The sequence below is a fragment of the Pimephales promelas genome, chromosome 6, assembly GCF_988280905.1.
Source record: "Pimephales promelas chromosome 6, fPimPro1.hap1.1, whole genome shotgun sequence".
Classification (NCBI taxonomy): Eukaryota; Metazoa; Chordata; class Actinopteri; order Cypriniformes; family Leuciscidae; genus Pimephales; species Pimephales promelas.
In genome coordinates, this window is record NC_142774.1 from 5,627,560 (window position 1) to 5,650,323 (window position 22,764).

The following is a 22,764-nucleotide window of genomic DNA, read 5'->3' on the forward strand; positions in this document are numbered from 1 at the left end:
CCAACATTAGTTTGGTCAGGTGTATAAATTATGATGAGCATTAATAATATGAATATTTAAAAGAAATATTCCGTTTAATTATTTATTTCAATTTTATTATTATTGTTATGATTATTTTTGTTCATTGGGAAGTGTAGCTACATGACGCAGGCCAGATACGAACCTGACTGTCTCTGAGCCGATCGTTCCCCGCTGCGCCGTGACTCTGACCTCATCTGTGTACGTCATACTCACGTTCAGAGTCAGCATGTCCATAATGCTGTCTTACTAGGCTGAGAGGTGTGATTTGTCACTGGAGTGTAATTAAAAGAACCAAAAAGATGAAAAAATGTTTCCGGAATAAAATTGCCCAATTATTTTAGAAGTTTTGTTTATTGTTGTTGTTTTGTTTATTTTTTGTTAATTATAGTGAGCTCAAATCGATTAATCGCATATAACATTAAATTTGGTGTATATATGTGTATGTGTATTGTATATGCACACACACACACACACACATTTATATATTTTTTTGATAGATGCGATTAGACACGACTAATCGATTGACAGTACATTATAATAATATAATATACAAATACTATAGTAAATAAATTCTATATATAATATACAAATACTATAGTATGTAAATACTATATATATAATATACAAATAATATAATAATAAAAACTTTGTAAAGGTTTCAGAACTAAAAAAAAGGCTAAATGGTCCTGAAAACAAATAGTCACACTTTTATTGTTTGCATTAAAAACTGAATTCGCGTTGTAAATGAATGAGAGGCTATTGGAAAATATATATCATATAAGAATTTAAAATGGTATTTTTGTGCATTTTTCATTACAATAAATGTAAAAAAGAAAATTTTGAAGTTAAACTTTTTTTTCATTTCAGGAATGAATAATCTACACAGTAAACTGTTGCATAAATACAATTTGGTACTAAAATAAAAAAAATATTATTGAATTAAAATATAGTACAATCATTTAATTAAAACAAAATTAAAATCCGTGAACATACAAACACTAACTTCCAGAAATTTTTTTTTTTACACAGCGCAGATTTACACTGGCAATAATAAATTAATTGCATATTTATGTATTATTGATTTTTGGCCCAGGGAGAAAGACCTGTCTGCCAAATGCATCATCGAAATGGAAGGCAACAAGACCACCATCACCAACTTAAAAGTATGTTGTATTAAGCGACTCCACATGATTGAGTTCCACAGAAAGCATCATTTTTATGCTTATTATTGTATTTTATATCAGATACCAGATGGAGTGACTGGAGACTCTGTAAGAGAGAGAGCAAAGACCTTCACATATGATTTCTCTTACGACTCGTCGGACAGTAAAAACGGCAGCTTTGTCTCACAGGAGAAGGTCAGTGGAAATATGAACTGTACAACTTTTGTCATTTGCAATCATCAGTTTGTTAATTAACCATAGCAAAGATTGATATTTATGCGTTTGGCCTGAAATTGCTTAAAGGGATAGTTTACTTTGAAATTAAATTTTGATATGTTTTAGCTTTCCTCAAGCGCATCCAAGATGTAGGTGTCTTTGTTTCCGCAGTATTTTCAATTTTGATATTTTTAGGTCAAACCGTTCATGTCTGTCAGTCATATAATGGAGGTCTATGGTCACCACCTCAAAGAGCATGCACAGAGAAGTCCAAATTAAACATGATTTAATGACTCGTAAATGTAAGTACACATTGATGGCCTAAGACACGAAACGAGCGGTTTGTGTGAGAAAACCAACAGTATTTATATCGTTTTTACCTCTTGTAATCACAGTCACATCCAAGTACTCTGAGGTGAGGGTTGAAACATATCCAAAATGTATTTCAAAGTGAACTATCCCTTTAAGCATAATTTAAAAACAAATAAATAAATAAATTAAAGAAACCATTTCAACCAAAAAACTGAATTTAAGAAGTAAAATAAGATCTAGTTAATCAATGCATGGTTTCCCACACTGTTTTCACTATATGAACTCAAGGAAAAACATAACCGCGTGTAAATTATTGATATAAATGTTTGATCTTTTAAAATTTCCCTGTCAGAGCATGAGCTGGACATTGCCCTCTTTTTTACTATTATCTTTTACTGACAATGCAAACGAAGAGAGTTGTCAAAACACAGTTTGAACTGATTGATATTGAATCAGAGACGTTTGAAAGCAGAATGAGTCGCTTTGTTTGGATGAAAGCATCTTCCAGGTGCATACATGTAAAGAAATCGCTCTTGAAGCTCTCTTCCTTGAAAGATCACAGAACTAGTTTAATTACATGACTTAATGGCGATAACAAAAAAAATGAATTCATCATTTATCAATTTATAATGAATTTTTTATGAACTTATTTTCTGCATTATTAAATATTAGGAGCTAATCCTCTTAGCTTTTGTGCTCAGAGAGGTTTGTAACTCTGTGCTAAACAATCTTGGGTGTTGTGTTGTACAGTAAAAACTATAATATTGGTATGCATGGCTGGTTTCCCAGATGCAGATTAAAACAAATCCTGATCTTCAAGGAATTGTAAATGCCCTGCTATTGTTAACAGTACACTTGAGAACATAACTTGACTTTATAATTAGATTTGAGCTTTGCATTGTTGCATATATAATACTGTGATGTCACAGGCACAATATATGTGTTTTCAGGTGTTTAAGGATCTAGGCACCGACGTGTTGAAGGCAGCATTTGAAGGATACAACGCCTGCATCTTTGCTTATGGCCAGACTGGATCGGGGAAGTCGCACACCATGATGGGGATGCCTGTAAGCTTTAAGCTCTCTTCTTTTTAGGTTTTGTCATTTCAAACATGCGATTTCAAACTCGACTGCTTGTAGAATGTGTAACATTGGCTCTGAATCATGCCGTAGGGTGACGTCGGGCTGATCCCACGGATCTGTGAAGGATTATTCAGCCGGATTTCAGGAATGACTCGGAGAGATGAAGCCTCTTTCCGTACGGAAGTCAGGTAAGTTGAGTTATGTGTGAAAATCCTGCGCTGTGTGGTTGCTAAAACATGAGCCACTCTTACAGACACAGATTAAAGAGGTCCTATTATGCTTGATTTAGAGGTTTTCATGCAAAACACATTATTTTTCTCATGTTTGACGTTGTTGCAGCACTTCTCTTCCCAGTCTGTCAGTAACGCTCTTTTTAGTTCCTGTCTCTATGAAGCTCCTCCTTCTGAAAAGCACAATGTGCTCTGATTGGTCAGCTGGATCAGTGTGTTGTGATTGGTCAACCACTTCAAGCGTGTTTGGGAAATGTAACGCCCCTTATCACAACTGCGATTTTTAGCACACTACTAACTTAACTACCTCAACCAAGTTCCTTAATGTGCGTATGCCTTGTGCAGGAATTATCGTGTTCGTTCCCGGACGAAAACTCAAGTCTACAATGGAGGCGTTTCAGGGAGTTCAGAAACAGTGCGCATTGACATAGGGAATAACTCCCTTTGGAATGACTTTATGCTTTGTAACTTCAGAGACCTTGTTCATGCTCGAACAGCAACATTACACACTAAAGAAAGTTGAAAATGTAAGAAAGCATAATAGGTCGTCTTTAAAGGTGAAGTGCACCATTAAGGGTTGCAAACAGAACTCATGCATTCATTGTTTTAGCCAGTGTTGCTCTGTCCACCCCGACTGACTCAAACAAACAGATTGCAATTCCATTTGGCGCTGCTAGGAGCACAGAAACGATACACTTCATGTTTACGTCTTTAAAGTATAGACCAGTTGCTGTTTGCGTACAGAAAACCTGTTCTTACTCTTACATTTTGGTTATGCTGGAAGCTATTTGGAGATTTACAACGAACGGGTGCGGGACTTGTTGAGGAGAAAGATGGCCAAGACGTATAACCTCAGAGTTAGAGAGCATCCTAAAGAAGGACCCTATGTAGAAGGTAAGACCAGGACTTCAAACCTTAACCACATCAATGCATAAATCATACATTTCAGTAGTCAAATTAGTAGTAAAAAAGTAAAAGTAGTAAATATTAAATACATAATGAGTATAAATATCGCAATATAAATTGCATGTAAGTGAATTTTAAGAATATATTAAGTAAATATTAATTATTGAGAAAATATTGCAATGTATGTATTACATGAGAATATATTGTAATTTTTGAGAGAATTTTATGAAAATTAAGTAAATATTGCGGTATCATGTGATTGCGTGAATATTGCCATATTAAGTAAACACTGAGTAAACATTGAGAGTCAATGTTGCAATAGTATGTAAATATTGAGTTAAACTTGCATTATTATGTAAACCACATCAACTAAGTAAATGTTGCATTATCATGTAAATATTTCTTACATTTTTCAGTATTAAGTAAACATTGAGTAAATATTTAAATATTATGTAAATATTGCATATTAAATAGTTAGTTTCAAGATCATGTAAATATTGCATTATCATGTAAATATTATAATATTAAGTAAATATTGAGTAAATATGTAAATATTTCTTATTAAATAGTTAGAAAAATATTACACTATCATTTAAATATTATGTAAATATTGCATTATCATGTTTTTATTAAGTAAACAGTGAATAAATATTATAATATTAAGTAAATATTTAAATATGTAAATATTGCATATTAAATAGAAAAATATGGCAGTATCATGTAAATATTATGTAAATATTGCATTATCATGTAAATATTTCTTAAATTTTTCAGTATTAAGTAAACATGGAGTAAATAGTATAATATTAAGTAAATATTGACAAAATATTTAAATATTATGTAAATATTGCATATTAAATAGTTAGAAAAATATTGCATCATCATGTAAATATTTCTTAATTTTTTTTCAGTATTAAGTAAACACTGAATAAATACTATAATATTAAGTAAATATTGAGTAAATGTTTAAAAATGTAAATATTGCATATTAAATAGAAAAATATTGCAATATCATGTAAATATTGCATTATCTTTTAAATATGTCTTAATTTTTTTCAGTATTAAGTAAACACTGAATAAATATTATAATATTAAGTAAATATTGAGTAAATATTTAAATATTTTGTAAATATTGCATGTTAAGTAGTTAGAAAAATATTGCAATATCATGTAAATGTTATGTAAATATTGCATTGTCATGTAAATATTTCTTACATTTTTCAGTATTAAGTAAACATTGAGTAAATATTATAATATAAGTAAATATTTAGTAAATATGTAAATATTGCATATAAAATAGTTTGAAAAATATTGCAGTATCATGCAAATATTATGTAAATGTTGCATTATCAAATAAATATTTATTAGATTTTTCAGTATTAAGTAAACATGGAGTAAATAGTATAATATTAAGTAAATATTGAGTAAATATTTAAATATTATGTAAATATTGCATGTTAAGTAGTTAGAAAAATATTGTAATATCATGTAAATATTATGTGAATATTTTATACTTTTTTCTGTATTGAGTAAATATTATTGAGTAAATATTAAAATATTATGTAAATATTGCATTATCATGTAAATGGTGAGTAAGTATTTACAACATTTTGCAATATCATATTACTATATTGCTGTTGAAGATGCATTGGAAGCTGTGTGTATTTGTAGTCCCCGTGAGTTGTGACTGCTCTTCCTCACTGGTTTCAGACCTGTCAAAGCACCTGGTGCAGAACTACAGCGATGTGGAGGAGCTGATGGAGGCGGGAAACATCAACCGCACCACAGCCAGCACCGGCATGAACGACACCAGTAGCCGCTCGCACGCCATCTTCACCATCAACTTCACACAGGTGACTGTAACGCGTCACGCATGGACACGTGTGTATGAATGCGCATTTGCATGAGCTGAAACGTCCAGCTAAAGAAACAAGATACTAGTAAATGCTATTAAAGCAGTAATATCATACATTTTGTCATTATTCCCTTCTTCTCAGGCTAAGTTTGATGCTGAGATGCCGAGTGAGACGGTCAGTAAGATTCATCTGGTGGATCTGGCAGGAAGCGAGAGGGCCGACGCCACCGGGGCCACTGGTGTCCGGCTCAAAGAGGGCGGCAACATCAACAAATCACTGGTCACTCTGGGAAACGTCATCTCCGCCTTGGGTGAGAGGAACTGTTGTGCCCTATCGCTCTCCTGGTGCAAATGCCCCAAATGTAGTCTCTTTTGATCGGCTGCTTCTGTGTTTGTAGCTGATCTGTCTCAGGAAGGAGGGAACAGTCATTTAAAGAAGAAGCAGGTGTTTGTTCCTTACAGAGACTCGGTGCTCACGTGGCTCCTGAAGGACAGTCTAGGAGGAAACTCAAAAACCATCATGATCGCTAGTGAGTGAGCAATCATGTGACACTCAAACTTATGTGCACTTCTAAATCTGAATGCATGAGTCATAATGCATATGCGATAAACACTGCTGTTCAAAAGTTTGAGGTATATATATATATATATATATATATATGTATATTCGGGCTGTCAAACGATTAATCGCATCCAAAATAAAAGTTTGTGTTTACATAATATATGTGGGTGCACTGTGTATAATTATTTTGTATATATATATATATATATATATATATATATATATAAATACACACACATTCATGTATATTTACGAAAAAAAGTTTAAATATTTAAAATATTTAAAAAAAAATAAATGTATGATGCTATGATTAATCACGATTAATCGCATCCAAAATAAAAGTTTGTGTTTACATAATATGTGTCTAGTCTGTAGAACACACATGCATGTGTGAAAAATTTTTTTTATAAATAAAATATTTAATATAAATCTATATAAACTATACATGAAATATTTCTTAAATATATGCAAGCATGTGTGTGTATTTATATATATGCATTATAATTACACACAGTGCACCCACATAAATTACCGGTATGTAAACACAAACTTTTATTTTGGATGCGATTAATTGCGATGAATCATTTGACAGCCCTAATATATATATATATGTTTAATCATTACTCCTTCAGAAATTATTATAATTGCTGAATAAACTGTTGTGATGCGTCACATTATGTGATGCTTTATATTTATTAAGATTCTTTGATTAATATAAAGTTCAAAAGAACAGCATGTTTTTGTAACATTATAAATATCTTCACTGTCTCTTTTGCTAAATTTAATGCATCCTTGGGGGAGAAAAATGATCAAATTCTTAAAAGAAATCTTACTGACCCCAAACTTCTGAACCAAGCTTAAAAAAAACAACGACATAAGAATACATTCAATGCATAATAACATGAATATAAAGAGTATTTCTAGGGCCTCTGAGATCTTACCATGTTTGCAAATATTTGTGTCCAGCGATATCGCCTGCGGACATCAACTACGGTGAGACGCTGAGCACTCTGCGCTATGCTAACCGTGCCAAAAACATCATCAACAAACCCACGATTAATGAAGATTCCAACGTTAGACTTATCCGGGAGCTGCGGGCGGAGATCGTTCGGCTGAAAGCGCTGCTCGTGCAGGGAGCTCAGGTCAGAACGTCAACTAGACTGGAACTGCCTCACAATCTTAATTTATTACCTCAGTATCAGTTTTAATAATTGTTTTCATTTGCTATTATATTGTGTCCTTTTCAGATAGCGCTGCTTGATTCCCCCACGGCGTTAAGTATGGAGGAGGAACTGCATCATAATGAAGCCAGGGTAACACACTTTCATAATCAAATGGCAACAGCCTCCGCAATCACAGCTGATGCCGCCCGACCGAAGAAGCGCTTTCTAAATGTACTCGTTATCATAAGCTCAAGTCCATTATATTGGCTAAACTTAAGCTTATATAGGGCTTGATGCTTTCTTTTTCCCAATTTGAAAATTTTTTGGAGAGCATTAAGAACTTATGGGGTGCACTTAAAATGTATCAAATTATAGTTATTTCCTTAATAAATGGATAAGAGGAGATATTTACAAGCAACATTTAATTTAATTGATTTGAATAAAAACTAGGTTTTATAGTCTTATATATATATATTAGTGCTGTCAAACGATTAAAATATTTAATCGCGATTAATCGCATTAATGTCATAGTTAACTTGCGATTAATCGCACATTTTTATCTATTCTAAATGTCTTTTGATTTCTTTTTGTTACATTATTTTTTTCTCATTTTAATGCTCTTATCAACATGGAAAAGTGGATCGGCTTGTTTAGTGCAAATATTTTTTTTTTAATTATTATTATTGAAAATAACGTTGGAATAGTGCTCAATTTCACACTAACATATATAAATAATCTCTCACACAATGTGTAACACTGTCTATCAATAAAAGGGTGAAAGAAATACTGACGAGGTCCTGATATTGACGAGGGGGTGGAGAATTCGCATCATCTGTGTGCAGGCACGTGCAGAGGGGGGGGCGTTGGGTGCTCGAGCACCTGCCCTTTTGCCCCTTGGTGCCCAAAGTGCCCTTTTGTCAAGACAAAATTTCCTCTCCTTTTTCTTTTATTTAAAGGCACTTTTGTGGATGCCTGCCCCATCTAACTAGTAGTAAAATTAATGAATAATAATTTAGCCGTAAATAAAATGACCCACATGATGACCTTTCACCTGATTCTTCACGCTGCACGCGCATTTTTTTTTAATTTCGCGCGGCTACGCGCATTCCCAGAGGATATCTTCAACTCTTGCGGCTGCTGGTAAGTGGTGTTTTATTCTCAGCGAAGTGATTTTGATGTTTGTTTACTTATTATTATTATTATTTTACTAGAACGACGTGAAGAGAGCATGCTGAAAGATATTGTTTGTATTGCTGTGTGTAGGCTGTAGAAGTAACGTTAGCTTGCTGTTTGAGGGAGAAAAGTTTCACGGGCGTGGAGGGGTGTTATTTGACTAAAACTATTATTTGTACTTTAAACTATTATTATTATTACAGTATTTATTTAAAAAAATATTTTCAAATAAAACTTATTATCACAACTCTGGTAAGTTATCACATAGGCTTACCAGTTAGTATCTTATGTTTTGTGTGCAGAAACCTCTGTGAACATCTGCCCTAGTAACGTTACTATTATATACTATTATTGTATTATTATTATTATACTTTAGCAGCCTGGGTAGAATCTGTAGCTTTAGCAGGTCAGTGAACTAGTGAGCCAGTTCCAAACACTGTCAGCAATCTTTACATCTTGTCATGGTCACATAAAAATGGTTTATTCAGCTAATACCTTATATTTCTGTTTATTTTAATGTCTACAGTCTCAGATCAACTCCAGCAGTATCATCATCATCATCATCATCAGCAGCAGTAACAACATCAACAACAACAGCAAAGGCAGCAAACTCACTTAAGGACTTTAGTAAGAATTTACCAGAACAGGCATCACATTAATGTTAAAAATCTTGTAAACTATTAATTGCTGTTTCTGTTTGCTTTGTTTTTATTTTCATTGTATAAAATGTAACTCTTGTATTTTTGTCACTTTTTGCCATGAAAATAGCCACAGATGCTGATATGCCATTAAATAAAACTATACTGTACTGCACGAAACATGGGCCAGGTTGATTTTGTCCTACACAGTTCACTATAACAGCTGTTCTTTATTATTCTGTATAACAGAGAAGAAAAAGCCATCAGGTTGGGACAACTTAAGATGCTTCAGTTTCTAATCCAAGAGTTATAAAGAGCACATAAATTATTTTTTTAAATTTTAAACTTTAAATTTTTCTTGTCTGTTCTGTTTCTTTTTCAAAACTGCATCAATGCATTTGCTGCTGTATCAATGCAGAACCATCTGTATTGATATATTACTGTATTGATATTTTGAGCACAGCCCTATAAAGTCTTGTTTCCATGTGCCCCATTTTATACTTTGAGCACCTGCCCCTCCAAAGGTCTCTGCACGGCCCTGTCTGTGTGTGTGTGTTTGCTTGGCCATCATCAAGCGGTGTTTCAGACTGGACGTGCTGCGATGATGATAGCTCAGTTCACAACAACAAAACACACAGATCACTTGGTCTTGTCAATGGGACAATTTGGCAACTTTTTAAAAGTAAACTTTCCATTCAGAATCTTCTAAGGGCATCCATTTCGGCGTCTCGCACCCGTCATCCACTCAAAACGTAACGTTACTATCTGGCGTGTGTGTGCGGCACAAAACGTCCTCGTGCTGCGCTCTGAAACACATTCATTTCAATGGCTTGCGCCGCGCGAGGACGTTTTGTTGCTTCTTCGACCAAAGCGCAAGCGGATCTAGACCGTAAACAAAACAACAGGCACGCCGCAAACACACGTTTCGGCTTGTGAGCCGGCTTTGAGTGGATGACGAGCGCGAGACGCCAAAATGGACCAGGACGCATGCCGCGTCCTGTTGCAAAAGCATGTGAGAAAACTACAAAGTTTGCGAGGACAAAGAGTCTGTTAATCGCGCGATAAAAAAATTAACGGCGTTAAAATGGGTTTGCGTCAACGTCGTTAATAACGCGTCAAACTGACAGTCCTAATATATATATATATAGGCTTTGGCAGGATATGAAACGCACACCGTCTTGAGCATGTTTTCTGGCGCAGGTGTTGGAGCTGACCAAGGAATGGACGAACAAGTGGAATGAAACCCAGAACATCCTCAAGGTTTGTCGCAGTGATCACACAGCTGTCACACCAGCGCCGATGTTTGTCACCAGCGCAGTGTTTATGGTGTGTGTGTGTTGAACAGGAAGAAACTCTTGCTCTGAGGAAGGAGGGAATCGGAGTGATCCTGGACTCCGAGCTTCCTCATCTTATCGGGATTGATGATGATCTTCTCAGCACCGGCATCATTCTCTATCACTTAAAGGTAATGAACATTAGAGTGTGAGCGGTCACTGCCTCTAAACGTATTCATCAGCCTGTAGTTCACAGTAGAGTGTGTATTGAGTGAATGTGATTGGCTCGTGTCTGTTTGCAGGAGGGAAGGACGTACGTTGGCCGTGATGATGCCACTAATGAACCGGACATCAGTGAGTTTGTTTTCATCGACTGAACTCTCTCTCTCTCTCTCCTTTTCCATATAAACATCCTATGCATCATATCATGTCATTTAGATTTCGTTAAATTTCATGTGAATTCCAGCCTTAAATATCCCTAGTATCGAAAGTATAATTCTGCATCCTTCAATTGAGCTTCAGATTGAATTGAAATGCAATTTTTGATTGGCACAACCCTGTTATTATCATTCTTAAAGCCTCTCTCTCTCTCTCTCTCTCTCTGTGTGTGTGTGTGTGCAGTTCTTCATGGTCTGGGTCTGGAGAGTGAGCACTGTCTGATAGAGAATCGTAACGGGACGGTCACTCTCATTCCTCTGAATGACGCTCAGTGTTCGGTCAATGGAGTTCAGATCACTGAGAACTGTCAGCTCAACCAAGGTCACATATATAATATAACCCTTTCTCACATTGCAAACTACAATCTGATCAAATCAGGATTCTCATTGTCTAAGACAAGACACCACAAGTGAAAATTCAAACCAATAGACATCACTATATCCATCTTATTCCTGCGTCCCATGACGCTTTGCGCGAATTTTGGGTGTAACATCCGTTAAGCTGTAAACAATCTGTGAATGGCTCGCTCTATGAACGCGATACGTTAAAAAAGAGTCACAATGAGATTACACTAATCGACTCGCCCTTCAACCATCGAACATTAAAATGAAATTTAAACGTTTAAAAGAATCAACAGACCAAAAATATCCTCAACAATAAATTCAATTCAAATTCAATTCTCATAATGTCTGAAAATAAATCATGAAAACTGTCAAACTGATGGATCATTATGATTTGAAATGATTCGTTTCAGCCTTTTTGAATGGAAGTGCTGCCCATAGTTCAAAACACAGTAAGGTGGCCAGGAATAAGGTGGATAGTCCCTCCCTGCATAATTCAGAACAGAATTCTGAACATTGGATAAAGCTATGCTAAATTTCGTGTTTTATTTCGGTGGCAGATTAAAGTTACTTTAGATCGCTTCAGAGAATCAAAAAATACTGTCAACAAGCCAGAAAAAATAAACATTTTCACCATGTTTTTAGGAATAAAATTCAATATAAATCGGGCAAATTATACATGTACAATCCCCTCTGAAATAACCTTCTGAATAAAAATAGGAGTAGGTTTAAGTTTAGAAAAAAAGCCATATGTATTGTAATTGAATCCAATAGATGTTATAAAATAAACTCTTAAGTGTGTGTTGTTTTTTTGTTGTTGTTTTTTTGGCCACTAATCTGAAAGAGTGCAAGCTGTAGTTTTCCTTAAACAACACTTTAATAAGTGCATTTGTGTTTCTCAGGTGCTGTCATTCTCCTTGGCAGAACCAATATGTTCAGATTTAATCATCCTAAAGAGGCGGCTAAACTGCGAGAGAAGAGAAAGGTGAGAGAAGTTCACACATGAACCTTCAGCATTAGACACACGTTTGTTGAAGGTTTCGATAGTCTTTTTTTCCCCTATTGAAACCAAGCGTGCCGCACAAGCCCTCAAAAGTGAAGCCAAAACGTCTCGATCGCCCCCCTGTGACCGGTCCTAGTATAGCTCATAAATCCCGCCTCCCCATGTTATTCAATGGGACGCGAGACCAACTAAACAATTAAATTACACTTCACATATCCTTTTTCCAAAGATAGTTTCTGTCATTTACTGTAGTTTCTATCACGTTGATGTAATTTCAAGTGTTCGTTTTTAAAATAAGTTTGTTTTTAGTTAGTTATGTGATGATAAAAACGGTGCTCTGACATCATGATTGACAGCTGTGATTGACAGGTTCTCTGTGCGAGGTAGTCACTGAAGCACCAGCGGACTTTTTTTCACAATGTTGATTATGTGGTCAGTAGTTGTATTTACCTTATTTTAACGAGGTTCTGCAATCAGCGGGCACCATTGGAGAAGAGTCAAGCAGACAGAGGACACTTAATAAAAGTGCGGGCCGTGTGCTTGCGTTTGATTCAGCGCGAAGGAGGGCGCGGCCTTGATTTTTGCGGCTTTACTTCCTGCTCACGACTAGTCCCGAAACACCCAAGTGCGCAGACTCAGGTCCCAAGATGTCAGCGTCATATCGAGACACTGGCGGCTACAGTGAGCGGCTAAAGAGCGAAGGGGCGTCGTCCATCTTTTTTTACAGTCTATGATTGAAACGTATGTCTAAGTGAAGGGCGGGGCTTGATTTAGTCCATGGGGTGTTGATTGGATGGTTGTGGTTTGCTATTGGTGGATCTCACACTCTTAGAAGAAAAGATTCTAAATAGAACCTTCAAAGGTTCTATCAGCGCTACGTATTTGGAACCCCTAAAAGGTTCTATACACTCTTAAAAAAAGGTTTCCTCTGGGTTCTATATAGAACCCTGGGGTTCCATCGTAGGCCAATAGAACCTTTTACCAAAAAAAAAAATGGTCCTATATAGAACCATTTTGGAGTTCCATATATGAAGCGGGGGATGGAACCATTTCTGGTTCTAAATAGAACCATTTCTTCTAAGAGTGCATGTGAGTGACAGCTGACCCCGCCCTCATGCCAGTAAACGCATCATCAGAGAAGGAAAGAGATGATCTGCAAGAGGGAGGGGAAGTTATTTAGATTAAAGATTATGAGGCACATGAATAAAAAAAATTCATATAAATACATTTCCATAAAATAAATAAGAATTGTCCATTTTGATTCCATGGTGACTTTAATGCTCTTCCTGTTCTCCAGAGCGGCCTCCTAACCAGTCTGAGCTTATCCATGTCTGACCTGTCCAAATCCTGTGAAAACCTCTCCACAGTCATGCTGTATAACCCTGGGTAAGCCATCGCCTGTGTGTGTGTTAGAGCGAGTGGTAGCTTCCTCTTCCTCAGCCCTCCTCCCTCTCTTCCTTCCCAGGAGCCTCCTCTTCCCTCCTCTCTCCATCCTCCACTCTCTTCATGCCCTCCGGCGCCATTGCTGGTACCGCTGATGCCCAGTGCATTAAAACGGCTGTCAAAAACACTAATTCAAACCCCGCTTGGCAGATCGCAAGAGACCCTTCCCCAAAAACAGACACTAGGGATGCACGATATATCAGTGACCATATTGGTATTTACCAATGGAGGATAATGCGCATATTTCGAAATCTTCAAAAAATTATGATGAATTGGACAAGTACACAATAATAATCACCAACAACCAATAACATTTCAGTTGTGAATTTATTTATCATTTTTTTATTATACCTTCACCTTCATAACCATGACATGTGTCTTGAATATGAAGGAGGGTTTATGACAACTGTCATTAAGTGTCTTTCGCTCAATAATGACATTTTGAATGCAAATATGACATTGTTTAAGATGTCATGTGGTTGGCTTTGACATTGAGGCCATTATAACTGTGTCATGAATATTTTTTAAAAATTAAATATTACAATTCAAACAATGCTTTTTTTTTTCTAGTGTGCCATGTTTTTAAAGTACTAAACACATATGCGTCAATTTTGCTCTACTTAATTTAATAGTTTTATGCCTGATTTCAAGCATATAGGTTTAGGTTGGACTAGTGTGATACCTGTTTACAATAATAAAAACCACCATAGATTTATCGACCATAAACTTTTTGTATATATATCGATGCATCCCTAATAAACAACAAAATGCATGTTGTCTTTTTGCATTGTCAGATTAAGGCGAGACACTGCAGGTGAATAGGAGAAAAATTTTGACTTACAGATGTCAGCATGAAACTTTACCAGTTGATTACTCACATAAATAGGAGAAAAAAATGTATTGTAAGTAGGGCTGTCCAAAAATTAATTGCGATTAATCGCATCCAAAATAAAAGTCTGTGTTTACATAATATATTTGTGTGTGCTGTATATAATTATTTTGTATATATAAATACACACACATGCATGTATATATTTAAGAAAATGTGTTATTCATTTATAAAATATTTATATAATATAGATTATGTATTTTTATATATATACAGAATATAAGTGCAAAAAATTTTTAAATATATACATGCATGCATTGGTATTTATATATACAAAATAATTATATACATGTAAACACAGACTTTTATTTTGGATGCGATTAATCGCAATTAATTTTTGCACAGCCCTAATTGTAAGTTTTCTGTAATTTTATGTTTAAAATATGCGCTAATTTGCATATATTTTGAAGTGACGAATCTGACCATTGAAAAAAAAAAACAAGGTTCAAAATTATGTTTGTGTTTTGTTGATATATTCAATGAAAAGACATTTTCAGAGGGGATCATGAATATGTAAATCAGAAAATACTGCCAATAGCTTTAAAAAATAGATTTCCGCCCTATTTTAGGCATAAAATGTCATATAAATCAGGCCAAGAATGATATATCAACAAATCCCTCTGAACAAACCTTCACAATATAGTTAGGAATACGGCTGTAAAGCTTGGTGTGTGTAGGTGCTACAGAAGTGGAAAATCGTCACTAGAAGTGTGAGGAAAAAACTCATTTCGAGTTAAATGACCCATTGTACTTTCATGATTGGTTGCTGATAAACAGGAAATGACCATATTTGGATCCGACAGCATTGAAGAGGAGAGAGAGCTTTCTAGCGGTGTGTGCGATCACGGACGGAGCAGCGAGATGATTTACCGTAGAATGCCAACTTTTGAGGAATTTAGGCGAAATCTACACACGCAAACAGACAAAGTGTAGTCAAATAAAGACCTAAATGTGTTTTTTGGACTTTTTTCAAGCACAATTCTGAAAGACGACATGTTATTAGCCCAAAACCTCAAAATTGACCATGTTTTTGCCTGCCGTGTCTCGCCTTAATAGAAGAATGCACAGTAGAAATCAGTTTTATGATGGTTTTGATCTGCGATCATCACGCATGATGATTGGCCTGTAACAGTTTTGATGTCATGACGGATCATGAATCTGGGCGATGACCTGCTAATACAGCAACTTCATGTCATGAATGAACGCCAACCACTCCATTTTTACACAACTAAGTGTTTATTTTATTTTTTTATTCATTAAAATGAGTTTAGAGCATTTGTTCTTTTGAGTTGTCTTTAAAATCTATTAGCTGGGATTTGTGCGGCAGTATTTGGTAACACTTCCTCTCTCTGAACTTCTTCATGGCAGTCTCTTCACTGAAAAGGGTCCCATCTTTCTCAGGTAGAACCAAAGCACAACTAGTGTTCTTGTGTTAACTGTCGTGTCATATATATCTCATCAGTGTGTGTCTGCATTTCTCGTTCATCATGCTTGTGAGGAGCACATCATCATCTTCATAATATTTCGTTTGAACGTGTGTCTCCATCTCTGTGTATTCTGCAGCATGTGCTTATAGTTGCAGCGCATGCAGTTTGACTGATGGATGTTCATAATAATGCAGACCCTCATCCCATGCGTTCGTGTGTGTGTGTGTGTGTGTGTGTTCTAAGGGTGGAAACTAATTATGTCTTAAATGTTCCAGACTGGAGTTTGAAAGGCAGCAAAGAGAAGAACTGGAAAAACTGGAAACTAAAAGGTGTGTCCTGTGACTTATCAAATATTAATATATGCAAAACATTTCAGTGAAATTTAATTTACATAATAATTTACATAAAGCAGTCCTGTCCACTAATTTACAGCTCATTTAGCATGCTATCCAAATTAACTTACGCAAAAACACAAAATTGTCAACAATAATGTTTTTGTTATCATTAGTTTACTACAGTAGTTTGCTCGAACTAACAAAAAGCAATACTTCTACGGCATTTATTAATCTTAGTTAATGTTAATATCTGCATTTAGTATATATATATATATATATATATATATATATATAGTTTTATATGTAGTTATATATAGTTAAAATCAACTTTTTACCTGATAACATTAGTTAACTGTACTGTGAACTAACATGAACAAATTGTATTTTTATAAAAGTCCCCCTGTTTTGTAAATCAAGCTTTTAAATGGTGTTTTTAATATGCTTTAAGACAAACCATGAGCAAATTCACAAGTCGACACCATTGAGTATTTTCTCCTCAAAACTGCAGTGAATTAAAGTGAATTAAATCTTTAAAGACAAAAATAGTCTCATAATTCGTGTTTCTGACGTCACACACTACCTTGTAACCAATCAGATCAACGTGTGGTCATCAATGACTGGATCTCTGAGCTGGAGTGAGTGAGTGGAGGCGGGGCTCATTTGCATATTCATAGAACCGCGTATACTAAATGAGGCAAGGGTGTCGAGTTACATTCAAGCTATTTTAAGGAAAAAAAAGTTTAAATATGTCATTTTGGTGATTTCAAGGGATACGATTATTGACTGCAGGGGGACTTTAACTAACATAAAAATATGTTAACAAATGAGAAAGTGTTTCCAAATGACCAAATCGAGCTGCATCGATATATCTACAGTGATATATAGTGGAATCTCATGGTACGTACTACAAATTCTAACAAAAATCATGCAAAATACCGTTTTATTGATATGTGATATATATGTATGGTAAGTTTTCAGTTTCACCCACTACTGGCTAACTTTGGCCCTGGCCAATCACCATCCTTCCCTTTGTGTTTGTTTGTCCAGGCGGCTGATAAAAGAGATGGAGGAGAAGCAGAAGTGTGAGAAGGCGGAGCTTGAGCGCATGCAGCAGGAGGTGGCGTCTCAGAGGAAGGAGTCCGAGCAGGTGCAGCTGCGCATACGCAGACAGGAGGAGAGTCTGCGCAGACGCAGCCAGGACATCGAGAGCCGCCTCAGGGACTTGATCGCTGAGAAAGAGCGATTCCAGGTCAGACTGCTGTTTAGGTTGTCTTTAATAACAAGACGTAATATTGTAATTCTTCTGTTCGTCCTGCTGATAAAATCACAATCGTTTCTCCACATAAACGCATTCATTTGTACTTGGGTAAGTTGTTGCCTAGCCATTTCCACACTCAGACAAGAGTTTAAATGGAAACGATGCTTTCTTATAAACCGTCTTTTGAATGTTGAGGCAGACTAATGTCTGTTTTGTTCAGGAGGAGAGACACCGAGAGCAGAAGGAGCAGGAACAGCAGAAGCAGAGGAGATTACAACCGAAGCAGAAGCTGGAGGAGAAGGAGGTGCAGGAGGACGATCTGGAGGAGGAGGAGGAGGACAAGACTCAGGCCCAGCGAGAGCAAGCAGAACAAACCGAGCTCTTCCGTGAGCTGGAGCGACTCAAACGAGAGCGGGAGGAGCAGGCCGTCAAACTTCAGCTAGAACGCAGGTGAAGAAGAAAAACACTTTTATCCGTTAGTTAAAAATTAATGAATTAATATTAAAAATAAATGATTTACATTTTTAAATAATTAAAAACAAAACTACTACTACTACTAATAATAATATTTAATTTTAAATATTATTTTAAAATTAATCTTTTTTATTTAATATATTATAATAATTGAATAATAATAATATTATTAGTTTTAGTTTTGTTTTTAATTATTTAAAAATGTAAATCATTTATTTTTAATATTATTTTATTCATTTTTAACTTTACAAAAATAAAACTAATAATAATATAAGTAGTATAATTTATTTAATTTAATTATTATGATATATTGAATAATTAATTTAATAATAGTAATTTTAAAATAATTTTATTTAATGATATACACACACACCAATAAAACTTTTATATTTACTTTTACATAACACTACATTTATATAAATGTAGTGTTATGTAAAAGTAAATTTAACTAATAAAACTATTATAAGCATAATCATATTATTTTAATGTGTATATACACAGTAATATTAGTATCTCATAATATTACTGGTATTAATTATTAAATTAAATGAAGTTATTTATAAAAATATTAATTATTATTTAATTATTTGTCGTTACTTTTATTTCTCAAAGTTATAATCATTGTAAAGTTATATTGGAAATGTTATATTATAAATCACGATTAATCGCATCCAAAATAAAAGTTTGTGTTTACATAATATATGTGGGTGCACTGTGTATAATTATTTTGTATATATAAATACACACACATGCATGTATATATTTAAGAAAAATTTGCACGTTAATACATAATCAATATTATATATAAATATTTGATACATTAATAACTCATTTTTCTTAAATATATACATGCATGTGTGTTCTACACACTACACACATTATGTAAACACAAACTTATTTTGGATGCGATTAATCGCGATTAATCATTTTATCATACATTTAATAATGTATTTAAATATAGATTTTTTTTTAATATATGGCGTGCCTACGTTTGAAAGTGTGTCGGACTGAATGTCTTCCAGGCGTCTGGAGGAGCGTGAGAAGGAGCAGCTGAGTCTGGTGGGGCGTCTGGAGGAGCAGCTGAGGGAGCGCAGCGAGGAGGCGTCCGTCCTGCTCACTCCTGATGAAGCTCGGCGACTGGAGGAGGAGAGGCGCACGCTCACCGAGCTCAAGGAGGAGCTGCTCCGAGCGAAGGAGGCGCGCATCGATGGAGAGGAGGAGGAGAGCGGGGAGGAGGCCCGCAGGAGCGCGCAGGCAGCCTATCAACATTTCAAGCAGACACAGGTGGAGCAGCTGGCTTTGCTGGAGGAGTCGCTGATCCAGCAGGAGGACCGACTGGAACGGGAGGTGGCCAATGAGCGCACGTCTCTCGGCCTGTTGCTGCACGCGCACAAGGACAAACAGAGACAGGTAGAGCTGTCCGTATTTCTAAAGCTCACTAAAAACAGATTAGATCAGGCCTGTTATTTGAGGTCGTTTTTAATTGTTTATCATATAGACCATTTCACAAGATGTAAACAACACTGGTCCAGAAGCACTTCCTGTTTCAGTTTTTTAACTCTACATAAAAGCTGGGATAAAATACAACCAACGGAATATGTAAATCTGAATCAAAAAGTTAAACAAACATCTTTAAGATGTTTTCTTTACATGTGAAATAAAGAAAACCATTATAAAGTGAAACAGGAAGTGTTTCTGGACCAGTGTTGTTTACATCTTGCAAAATGGTCTATAGAGTGTTGTCTTTAAAGGGTTAGTTCACACAAAAATATAATTCTGTCATTAATTACTAACCCGTAAGACTTTCGATCATTTTTGGAACACGAATCGAGATATTTCCGATGAAATCCGAGAAGTTTCTGAAACCACCCATAAGCAGCAACATCATTGCAACTTTCAAAGCCCAGAAAGTTATTAAAGGGATACTTCACTTCTGGAAAGATGAATGTGTAATTGTGTATATAAAATGGGTCATCTGTGTAGAAGAAATGTGAAATTATTTTAGAATTTGGAGCTTTCTAGACTGAGAAAAGCCAGAAAATGTATATTGGGCTTATGTGGATGAAAGACAACAACTCCCAGAATGCACTTGCTTCGCTGCCCTAGGAGGCCACGCCTACACGACTCATATGTGTGAGTCCTAATAAATAGTTCGATAAGACGAGTTACCTGTTTAAATCAGTCAGAATCTGGCGTTTTTCCTCGTCTTTGCAGGTCCGTGACGTGACGGAGCGTGGCGTTCAGGACGTGTCCTCTCTGGGTCAGGAGGAGGCTCTGATCCAGCAGGCCGAACACAGGTTGCAGTTTAAAGAGAGACAGCTCCTCTTTCTCCGTGAGAAACAGCTCCCCGCTGTCTCCGAGGAGCGCCAGAGAGCCAGCGAGCTCCTGGAGAGAGCGAGAGGGGGAACAGGCTCTCCTGGTTTGGACAGGAGTTCAGAAGAAATGGACAAAGAACTGGACGAGACTCTGTATCAGGTAACACTCTCAAAACTCGGGTCCGTCAGAGGGTGTCACCCATGCTGTAATTTGGAAGAGATGTTACACTCAGATCAGTTCATGACTCAAATTTATGTCTACACTATCAATGCTGAAATCCATCTGCAGCAGTCAGGTGTTTATTCATTATTATTGTAATGTTATTTGCTTTGAGACATGAGGTAGTTTAACGGCGACTATCGTGGTGCTTTTGCTCTGGCTGTGTGTTCATGTTCATATTTTGAAGGAGGCGGGGCTTTGGAGGCGCTCTGAAGGGAGGGTGGGATCGCATGCTTTCAAAGCTAACTCGCTATATTGCCTTCTCCGAAAGTTGCCTACCCTTGCTTTAAAGGGTAACTAAACCCCTGGTCAGAGCCTGACTCCACCCACTGGCAATATTTGAAAATGCTGAAAAAGTGGGCGGACCCCAGCAGAGATAGAGGGGACGAAATAGATGCTAAAACACTCTATCCTGATCGTTTTCAATACTCACAATTCCAATTCCTGACTCCCTACAGTGGTTTTGACGAGTGGGCGTAGCTCGCGTGGTGAGCTGAAACCTGCGTACGTCACGAAGTGCAGAACATCCAATAGGAAAATTCAACTGCAGTAGCCACCGTTCAACCTGAAGAGGGCAGCACTAAGACGTTTTTACACCATATATTGTAGAAATAAAACGCTTTATACACAAAGGTCAAAAAAGTTACTCGAATCAATGACTGGTATTAATAAAGATCCATTCTTACAGATCATTAACTAAAAAAAGTGGGTTTAGTGTTTAGTTGCTCTTTAAACTTTTATGAAATTTTGAAATGTTGTCTTGGTTGAAGTTAAGGTACTGAAATGAATAAAACTGAAATATAAAAAGAAACATTAAAAACCTGATTAAAGTAACAAAAGCACAAAATTACTAAAAACTAAAAATATTTACTGAAAATATAAAAAAGAAAAGCTAATTCAAAATATTAAATACTATAATAGTATATAAATGATACAAACATAACACTAATGGCAGAATCGGCTTTTTTCAAAACGGTCTAGCTCGTCCTTGATTTTTGTCCTGTTTTTCCAACAAGTAATGGTTTAGTCAGTGTGTCAAAACGCAACTTATTATTTCAATATTATTTCCTTTATTGTAGCCAGAAGAATCACATTGAGATATTACTATCTCTTCTTCCAGTGAGACCTGCAGCACACAAAAATAACAAAATAACAATACAAAATTTGACACAATTAAGAACAAAATAGATAGAAGCGAATCAAGAAAAACAATTACAATATTGTGCAAGAGAAGTTTAAAAGTGGTCAGGGTTGGAAGTGCATCTAAATTAAGTACGTTTTGCAATTCATTCCACACCGCATAAAAAGAAAAAGCTTCATTGAAATGGATCGGTTAAAAAAAAACCTGATTCACCAAATCATTTGAGTCATCATTCTAGTTTTCCTACAAATCCCAGCATGGCATTTGATCGAACTCCTCTTGAACAGACATGAATGGTAATACCTCAAATCATGCAGGTGGTTTAGAAGGGTTCTACATTGACCAGACATGTAATTGTCATCTGGCTATAGATAAAATGAGAGTTACAATTCCTGTTGACTTGCAATATCTGGATACCAGAATATCAGACTGGTTTAACTTATTTAAACCCAAGATCTCAAAAACGGTCCTTTATCTTCCTCAGGTTGAGAAGGAGCTGGAGGAGAAGGAGGAGCGCTTGTCTCAGTACAGCGCGAGCGCAGAGCAGTTGCAGCAGCTGCAGCAGTCGTACGAGTTCACCGCAAACGTGGCCCGACAGGAGGAGAAGGTTCGCAGGAAGGAGAAGGAGATCCTGGAGTGGAGGGAGAAACAGCAGCGGGAGGCTCTGGAGCAGGCGGTCGCGCGTCTGGAGCGGAAACACTCGGCCTATCGCAGGAGCCTCAGCCTGGAGCCGGACCCTGAAGGGCCCCGCAAGAGGTCACAGTCCGCGCTGAGCACTTCCAGGTCTACAGGAACACAAGACCTGGAACAGGACAGGTGTGAGCTTGTTTTTTTGGGAGCACACTAGCACTGGGGTTTTCCTTTTTAAAACTTTGTGATGCGAAG

The 22,764-nt window shown here is 36.1% G+C and overlaps 1 protein-coding gene across 5 annotated transcripts in view; it reads left to right on the top strand.

Annotated features, from left to right (window-relative positions):
* kif16ba (kinesin family member 16Ba) overlaps positions 1-22,764 on the top strand; it is a 30,231-nt gene that overhangs the window by 430 nt on the left and 7,037 nt on the right. For 3 of the 5 annotated variants that reach the window (XM_039686742.2, XM_039686760.2, XM_039686769.2), the window contains exons 2-24: positions 1,115-1,184; positions 1,266-1,379; positions 2,663-2,779; positions 2,885-2,982; positions 3,809-3,918; positions 5,641-5,783; positions 5,928-6,096; positions 6,184-6,315; positions 7,314-7,489; positions 7,595-7,660; positions 10,522-10,581; positions 10,667-10,786; positions 10,898-10,949; positions 11,217-11,354; positions 12,277-12,359; positions 13,675-13,763; positions 16,078-16,110; positions 16,412-16,465; positions 17,519-17,720; positions 17,950-18,179; positions 19,226-19,613; positions 20,418-20,678; positions 22,364-22,695. In XM_039686742.2, the coding sequence (XP_039542676.2) occupies positions 1,115-1,184; positions 1,266-1,379; positions 2,663-2,779; positions 2,885-2,982; positions 3,809-3,918; positions 5,641-5,783; positions 5,928-6,096; positions 6,184-6,315; positions 7,314-7,489; positions 7,595-7,660; positions 10,522-10,581; positions 10,667-10,786; positions 10,898-10,949; positions 11,217-11,354; positions 12,277-12,359; positions 13,675-13,763; positions 16,078-16,110; positions 16,412-16,465; positions 17,519-17,720; positions 17,950-18,179; positions 19,226-19,613; positions 20,418-20,678; positions 22,364-22,695 (3,237 nt within the window). The remainder of the gene's footprint in view (positions 1-1,114; positions 1,185-1,265; positions 1,380-2,662; positions 2,780-2,884; positions 2,983-3,808; positions 3,919-5,640; positions 5,784-5,927; positions 6,097-6,183; positions 6,316-7,313; positions 7,490-7,594; positions 7,661-10,521; positions 10,582-10,666; positions 10,787-10,897; positions 10,950-11,216; positions 11,355-12,276; positions 12,360-13,674; positions 13,764-16,077; positions 16,111-16,411; positions 16,466-17,518; positions 17,721-17,949; positions 18,180-19,225; positions 19,614-20,417; positions 20,679-22,363; positions 22,696-22,764) is intronic. The other 2 variants (XM_039686753.2, XM_039686775.2) reach the window with 1 other exon arrangement.